Source organism: Adiantum capillus-veneris, chromosome 8, assembly GCF_014529385.1.
Source record: "Adiantum capillus-veneris isolate H3 chromosome 8, ASM1452938v2, whole genome shotgun sequence".
Lineage (NCBI taxonomy): Eukaryota > Viridiplantae > Streptophyta > Polypodiopsida > Polypodiales > Pteridaceae > Adiantum > Adiantum capillus-veneris.
The window spans coordinates 4,003,727-4,012,518 of NC_140938.1; the positions used below are offsets into that span (position 1 = coordinate 4,003,727).

General features: G+C 43.1%; 1 protein-coding gene across 3 annotated transcripts in view; it reads left to right on the forward strand.

The window, feature by feature from the left end:
- Window positions 1–6,322, forward strand: part of CNX3 (cofactor of nitrate reductase and xanthine dehydrogenase 3) — a 184,989-nt gene extending 178,667 nt beyond the window's left edge. For all 3 annotated transcript variants that reach the window (XM_086517498.1, XM_086517496.1, XM_086517497.1), the window contains exons 2-3: window positions 5,257–5,401; window positions 5,640–6,322. In XM_086517498.1, coding sequence (XP_086373624.1) covers window positions 5,258–5,401; window positions 5,640–6,269 — 774 coding nt within the window. In that variant the 5' untranslated portion in view covers window position 5,257 and the 3' untranslated portion in view covers window positions 6,270–6,322. The remainder of the gene's footprint in view (window positions 1–5,256; window positions 5,402–5,639) is intronic.
- The last annotated feature ends 2,470 nt before the right edge of the window (window positions 6,323–8,792 follow it).

Genomic DNA, 8,792 nt, shown 5'->3' on the forward strand with positions numbered 1-8,792 from the left:
CAATTTGTCCACACATCTCCCTTCACTGATATAGGTTCTCGACTCTGCAGGATAGAGGTATTTCCCTTTCTTGGGCTGATTAGGCTTTGCTTCTGCATCTGAGGCGGTTCTTTTCTTCTTTTGAGAAGAGGAAGTAGCAGTGGGCTGATTATGAAGAGCTTTTTGCTTGGCAGTATGAGTGCTTTGCTCCATCTTCCTAGGAGTACCCTTCTCGTGTATAGCATCAGCTATGCGAGCTGATTCCATAAGTATTTGTCAGTTGCCTCGTGGATAAAGCTTCATAGCCTTTTGCAAAGCTTCATGTAGCCCGGCTTCAAACTTCCGCATCTTCTCCGATCTTCAATCTTTGTGAATGGGGTGACTTTCAACAGAACGTCTCAAAACTTATCTACATACTGTGAATAGTTTCATTCTCTAACTGAGAGGGGCGATCCCATTCCTTCTTTACTTCTTCCTCGTAGTTTGGAGGAAGAAATTGTGCATAGAATTTCTTCTTGAAAGCAGTCCAATCTTGAGGCTTGTGTTTTTCGAGGATTAGAGTCAGCCACCAACTGTTGGCTGTGCCTTTTAGGTACATACTCACATGGTGAAGCTTAGACCTTTCTTTAAAATTCCCTTCAGCAAATGCAACTTCAAACTGGCAGATGAAAGCTAGAGCTTTATTGTTGTCCTGCCAGGAATCAAATTTTACATCTTTGTTACCTGGCTTGAATGATTTTTGCCTATTGTTTCTTCTTATGATGCTCCTCTTTCTGTGTTTAGACTCCTTATTGATGGAGCCCTTTTCTTGGACTGCACTTCCTGCTGCAGCGGATCTTCAAGGAACATTGACTATATCATCCAAATCTTTCATAAAAGAAAACTGAGGAGAATGAGGAGGATTCAATTCTTGAACCTTTGGATTAAACCGCACATGACGTTCTGGAGGCTTGTTCCGACTCTCGTGCATGCGGAAGGTTCCAACTAGAGGATCTTGTTGAGGTTTTGTCCTCTTTGGCTTCTACGGGAGAAAACTCTCGTGCATGCGGGAGGTTCCGACTAGAGGGCCTTTCTGATGCTCTTGTCTCTTTGGGTTCTGCAGGATTTCTCCCGACTCCAACGGCATTTTCTCCTTCCCTTTTTCAAGGGTATGAAGAATCTTCTGAACTTCTGGATGGGAGAGAGCTTTCCTGCAACTTTGCCACCTGCTGTGCTGGAGGAGAGTGAACTCTATCTCACTTCCATCCATTTTTGCAGTCTCCCAAGAGTCGTCAATCCCTTAAGAAAGAGAGAGATGGCCTTGCTCTAATATCACTGTCACAAAAGACGGAAGGGTAAACTAACTTTTAAATGCAATTCATATACTCAAGAGAATTGGGGAGAGAGAGAGAGAGAGAGAGAGAGAGAGAGAGAGAGAGAGAGAGAAAACTTGACACATCATTGGGGACCAGAAGATGGGTTGGTCCCCCCCCATAAAGAGAATATCTTCTTTACTAAGGGAGAATCTTTACAAGCACAGGAACGGGGCTAACGCCCGTCCTCTATTCTTTCTTGTTGTTTTGGTGCTTCTGACCGAGAGAGAGAAAGAACTACTCTCTAACTGCTGAGCGGATTTTTTCTCTCTTCTATGAGATTTTGGAAGCTCTCACAAGCGAGAGTCTATCTTCCACAAACCTTCTCGGAAGCTCTCAATTAAGAGAGTCTATCTTCCACTAATTGGTCACCTTCATACTTAGTCATTCCTGCAATAAACACAAGGGAGAACACGCAACACGCACACATATGCTTGCTGTAATTTTCTGCACATAACCTGAAATTGCTACTTGTGCACGTTCCAATGCCGAAATGGAGGCCTTTTTCGCGATGGAATTGCACCAAACTTTGCGTATATGTAGGGTAGGTAGAGAAGAATAGATTCTATGAATGCTTTGCTGAAATTCACTCTAATAGAGGTAATTAGGGGCTGAAAACAGAAAATTTACAACCACCACATTCGAGAAAGAGAGCGTAGGTTGCAACTTTTCGCGACAAAACTTCTAGAGAACGTGGCTATGGCTGTGAAAGCCCTTGTTTTAGACTATGGGAGCTCAAAGCTTCCACATACGTCCAAGCTATAAAGAATGCTGGCAACTGGTTCCTAGTCCGAGAAGGACCGCTATCCACTTGTAGGAAATAACATGCCAGATTAAGGTAGGTGTGTCCTGTATGGTGCAGTCTCCAGGTACCAATCTGGATGATGAGGAATAGGAACTACTGCTCGGATGCACTAAGAAGAACAACCATCACACCACGAATCACACCATGAATCCGCAAGACAAGGCAACCATCGAAATGGCTAAAAAAGAACATCCGCCAAGATACTAACTGCACGGTGGGCTAAAGCACACCATCCAAAACCGCAAGAAATGGGCAAGAAAAACCAAGGACTGGAAGACATCGTGTATGGTATTCCGTTGAATGTAGCACCGGAAGTCAACCGAAGGTAATAACCTGGAAGCCCCCTCTGAAAGAGAAGTATCCTCAAAAGTATGCTTTGAGGTAACAACAATCTCAACCCCAAGTTGGAACAAAGAAAACACTGTCAGCGAAAGCTCCACAACTAAAGCTTAGAACTCCCCCTCCCACTCAATCTTGGAAAAAGAGAATGAGTACCACCAAAAAGAAATTTGAGACAACATGGAGTAAAGCTTCTTCCTCTATAACTGAATAGCAAAGCCTGAATCTCATGGAACTCGAGACTCAAGGAGGATCACACCATTGATAAACTCGGACTGCTAAGAATAGGAAGACCTGAAAGGTCATCACTTGAGGATCATGTTTGCCAAAGAATCCGTTGGGATCCAAAAAGAACCTAGCTACTCAAGCAAACTCCATGAGATTAAACCAAATATCCATCGCTTCTCTGCATTTGCCAAGATCAAACCTGTAGGTACAATCCAATACAATATGCCAAACTGCATACAGACTCGGAAGAGCATATATCACTGGTGTAACTTGCTTCCTTAAAATCTTCATGAAAACTGTCCTTTGTATTCGTGCTGAGAAGAATATACCCACAATTGAACTGTGCAATCAATATCCAATACACAACATGATATCACTACTCAAAGGGAGAGTAAAGGAACTGGCTCAGAAAGCCCGTGAGGAACGTTGGGGCTGATCTGTATCATGCTAGAAAGCTGGGCAAAACACTGCAAGGGTAGAGAACCTGCTATACTAGCCAGTCGTTGAAAAGGGTTGTCCCCAAGGTTGGAGCTCTCCAAAGGGATGTTGCTGACCGAGAGTAGAAACTAGATGTTCCTACCAACTGTCGACACTACCTGCAAACCTGTCATCATCCAAATGTTGCTGACTGCGAGAGTAGGAATTAGATGTCCCTACCAACTGTCGACACTACCTGCAAACCTGTCATCCAAAGCATCTCGACAAATCTGCTGTCGATCATCAAGAAAACTGCCTATAGAAGGTTGCAAACCTGTCCCAAAACTGGTGCTGACAAGCTCACAAGAGAGCAAAGAAGTGACCAAATATGTAGGGCCACACTACCACCGGGGAAGGAGAGAATATGGAGAAAGGAAGGGTCTACACTCCAACAAAACCTCCTCAAACTGTTGTCATTGTTGACTAAGGGTCTGGCACCACATGCCCACATCATCCAAGGAAGTCAGATGATCAAACAAGAAGTGGTTCTGGAGATAGAAATATCCCCCTCTGTCTGTCAAAGCCAACTCCAACACATGCACTGGAACATGCACTAGAACTCCTGCATACCGGAAGAACAAGAGTCAACTGAAGCCGAAACTGGAACTTCCACCCTTAGATGGACAATGGAAAATCAAAGAGCATCCCTTGCTTCAAGACGAGAAGTGTAACTATGTCAGCTTCTGTAAATAATTAATTTATTTACTAGAAAATAAATACTTAAATAGTTGTGTGCACATCAGAATAGATCCAGTCGTTTTAGGGCCTTTCGTGCGCCTAAACGTAGGCCAGAGCACCTCGGAATGGCCCTAGTAGAAAAATACCTTGAAGCCCTAGTGATTGGGAAATCGGGCCTTCAAAAGGGGTAGACAGTAGCCTTAGAATTTTAGGCTCATAAAATTACGCATGTCAGTGTGAGCATAGGAATGAGATGGGATCCTTAGAATAGTGATCCTAAGGCCGGGATTACTTTTATTAAGGCCTTAGGGTCAACTAATTAAACTAAGGTTAATTATTGGTGCCCGGGCCAAATGGCCGGACAAGTGCGAACAAGTGATGCAAGAGCGGTGCCGGTATGGCATTGTGCCGGGAAGCATTTGATGTTTTCATTGGTACCATTCATGTGTTCAGTTGTGAGTGAATTGCCCAATTTATTAATGGCCTAGGGACTTCTTAGAGTTAAAAGTTGAATAATTTTTAAGTTATAAAGTAAGTGTGCCTGGCACACTTACCCATGCAAGATTCTCACTCTCTCTTGCTTCTAGCGCCCCCTCTTCGTGCAGGCTATAAGAGAGCAGCCCCTCTCTCACTTGAGAGGTTGACAGTGCACCTACCCCCCAAAATGTGAGTATGCTCTACGCGATGGAGCTCTCCATTGAAGCCTGAGAGCAGCCCCTTGTGGTTCTCCCAGATATGTATATTACTTTCCTTTCGGATTCAGTGATCAAGTTACACATGCGGAGACTATTGGAGAGTTATGATAGTTATCCATGGTTCGGGGCTGTAGTCATTTGCACACTGTTGTCAGAATAGCTTTGGGACCAGTTTTCTTTTTCTCAAAAATGAAAGGATTGTATGACGACAATAATCTCTTTCATCATATATCAGCCTAGTATCTGAGGCAAGGTGCTCAACAAATGGGAGATGCTGGACCCAAGTGTGAGTGGACCATGATGGGTATGAAAATTTATCTTACGTAGCCCTGACATTCTTTACTTTAGTTGCCTTTCTAGCAGAAAATATCTATGAGAAAGTACATGTCATGAAGGAAAATCACTGGTGTTTGGCTTCTTGAGAAAGCAGTATTTGTATGAAATAACCTTGTTTTCATAGTATTAGGTCGGCCTTGTTCAAACTTTGGGGTGTGAAATAATGGAGATTATTTAGAATAGAGCTGATCTTCTACTGTAAACATAGCTTTGACACCACTGTCGGCTACTTTTACCGGAGACAATAATTAGGACTTTTTTTCTTATTATTTACCTTGGTATTTTGCTGCTTTTTTCATAATTTATTGCATTGTTCGTTGCCATTTTTATGAGATTGTGCTCATGATAATTGGTGGCAACTTTACAGGATGTTGGCTTACAGAAGCAGCATGTTTTGGAGAAATGGCTCAAAGAGAAGCTTTGGTTTGGTCGTACCTAGGTTTTCTGCATTTTACACTTCTATAAGACAGGGGGAGGGCCATCTTGATCACCAAATAGAAGAGCTAAACCAGGTGAAAAATGTGAAGCACAGTATCTTGGAACTGCTAGACTGCCATCATGTGTTTTTGATGTGGGATTTTGTGTACATGTGTGCATTGTGTGCACTATGTGTGTGCATGTGTGCCATTATGTGTGCATTTTGTGCATTATGTGGAGATTTTGTCTGCATGTGTGTGCAAATGTGCATTGTGTGTGCATTGGTGTCTTCATATGTGTATTTTGTCACAGCTTTGAATTTGTGCGCTGTAGGAGTTGGAGAGTGTCTTTGGTCCATCTGCTAAGAATGAGCGAATAAGCCCGCTTTCCAGCGCAACAAGTTCTTGCACAAGTTCATCTTCAAGTGCCCATGAGAGCATCTCCTTTTCCTCCAAGGAAGTACCACCTGGAAGCGGCAATGGGCTCACGCACGTGGATGGTCATGGGAAAGCATCTATGGTGAATATCTCAGATAAACTTCCATCCACAAGGATAGCGATCGCATCAGGAAAAGTCTTGCTTGGGCCAGTGGCATTCCCTTTAGTGTCTTCCAATCGAATCTCAAAAGGCGATGTCTTAACGGTCGCCAAGCTTGCTGGCATTTGTGGTGCCAAACAAACAGGAAGCTTAATCCCTTTGTGTCATAACATCAATTTGAGCAATGTTCATGTAAATCTTGAGCTAGATGAACAAGAGAATGCGGTCCTCATCAAAGCGCAGGCCACTGCGGTTGGTGTGACTGGTGTCGAGATGGAAGCTTTGACAGCAGTTTCGGTTGCTGCACTGACGATTTACGATATGTGCAAAGCGGTTTCTAAACATATAACTATCACTAACATTCAGCTGGAGTCGAAGACGGGAGGAAAAAGTGGAAATTGGTGCAGAAGCAAAGATGATGTGTGATGAAGACGCATTTTCAATTGGTTATATTTCTAGCGTCTGCTTTCATTTGGGCCTGTTGCTCTTCTTTTGAGTGATGTGTTCTCAAGGTAAAATGTTTGGGCTGTAGTGAGTGTTTTCATTTCTAAGTAGGTTCAAGCACAGTAGTATTAAGGGGTCCAATGGAAGGCATGTTTGCAACATCAATGACTTGAGGTTTGACACAGCTAAATATGGCTACTCAAACTCTAAGTGGGAGAAATTGGCAAGGTAAGCAAACGGTATTTTTTGGGGAGTGTTTGAAAATAGTTCAATCGCTCTAGATCAAGTGGTGGTTGATCGTTTCGGCGAAAGGGCAGTCACTTTTGTGACTTTTACCCTTTCGCCTACTCCGTTCTATGTGACCGATTGGCTACGGTATTATTACTTCGAATATGTAACTCTTAGGCTGTTTACACACCACCTACCCGTGCTTGGGTGTGCGGATGTGGAAGACAATTGGCAAACCATGACGGGTTGCGTAAAATGGGCAGCGCCTAAAATTTAGACAGCCTAACGTGCCCGCCCAAGCATGGGCAGGGGTTGAACATCGTCCAGCTTATCTGGGTCCCGGGTCAAACCAATAAGCTAAGGCCATGCGTTGAAAGTCCAATCACTTTTTTAAATGAAAAGCTAGCCGGTGTGCAACACATACCAGCCCATGCCCCAAATTGACGGGCAAGCACACTGGCCGTGTGCATCCAACCTTAATTTGTAAGATGCGACATATGGTTCCTTTGAAAAATTAGATGAGGCCTATTTTACCCACAAAAGTTATGTAGTTTTAGAGCCAGTTCACATGGCTGGAGGGTTGCACACAAGTTGGCAACTTGCAACCAAAGAATTCACGCGAAGGCTGAATTTAAAAAGGACTTTATTCTCTGTGTGACCTTGAAAAGTGAACGTGATGCCAAAGTTTTTTTTCTTCGCTTCACTGATTCCTCAATTCCCTCCACCTCCTCGCTTGCAATTGAATTTCATGGCAAATTTTCATTGGGAAAAAAATAGTTCACAACTTGTGGACCAGGGCTTCATGTGAACTACCTCAAAAGTAACGTTGTGTCAACCTACCCGTCCTTTCATAAAGATCTTTGGCCCCTATCTTTAGGACCCCTTCCACTAGGAATAGAGATCCCTTTGGCCCTTATTCCCAGAGCTCCTAGCTAGGGACGCATCTGCACGATGCTGTTTAACTCTAGTTCCCTCACGTTAGCAAAATGTTGCCTCTGTTTTCCAACAATGCCAAAATTGGCAAAGCTGAAAATCAAGTCTTCTACCCTTGCCTTTTGAGTTGCACAATTGTTCACGCATGCGAGCGTAGGTTGCTATTAAAACACATCCAACCAAGATTGTTGATGTGTGGCGGGGGTTCCACCCTAGCCCGCAAGAATCTTCCCTTAGCAATGAACACACACACACACACACACACACACACACACACACACACACACATCTTGTTGTTGCTCTACATGGAGCTAATGTTTTTAGTAAGATAGACTCAAAGAGTGGTTACCATAAGATTAGAGCAAGAGAAAAAGATGTATATTGAAAAACTTGCAAGAAAAGGTTTCATTGAGTGCACCATCTTTGAAGAAGACAAAGTATTCGTGCTTTTGAGTGCTCTACCCGAAACCTACGACAACATTGTCATGATTCTAGAGTAGAAAGACTCCACACCTTCATTGCAACAAGTCATAAGTGCTATACATGAAGAAGAGAAGATACAGACAAACAAAACAACCAATGGCAAGAGCTTTCATTGCATCATCATCATTTAGGATAGCATTTTTATCAAATAGGACAAATAACAAGAACTGCTACGAGTGTGGCAAAAGAGGGCACTTTTTTAAAGGTTGGTATAAGAACAATTTTTGTATCAAATGTGGCATCAAATGTCATCCACCAATCAAATGCCATAGTAGCAGTAGTAGTAACACAAACAAAGGCAAAGTCAACCTTGTAGAGGACAAAGACAGAGACGAAGACCAAGAGGAGTAGCATTGTCTCCATGTTTGTACCACCCTTGATCATTATAGTAACTTTACTAATGTGCTTTAGAGGATATGGATGGCCTTCCACCTTTTTTGTTTGAGGAGAGGATACTTTAATCTGAGGGACACCATCTCAATTGAGACGACCTTTTAGTCTATATGACTACCATATGTGTCACTACTCCAATCTATGTGACTACTTCAAACTGTGTGACTAATAGCATGTGTGGCATTGAGTCTTGATCCAAATTGTTTAACTATAGTCCAAAGTCCAAGGGGAGTGATGGGATTATGGCCTTTGGCCTAGACCTCTCCTACATCCTATACAATCAATAATCTTGTCATCTTGTAAGCATGTGAGAGCACATGGCCCAACACATGGCATCGTGAGTTGCACAAGCAGCTAAAATGGGTGCCCTTTGGAACCATGACTCCTTGTGAAGTCGAGATGTGATGTTTGTGGAGCAACCACATAAAAAGGAGGAGGAGGATACTTCTCTTGATACCTAGAAAGTCC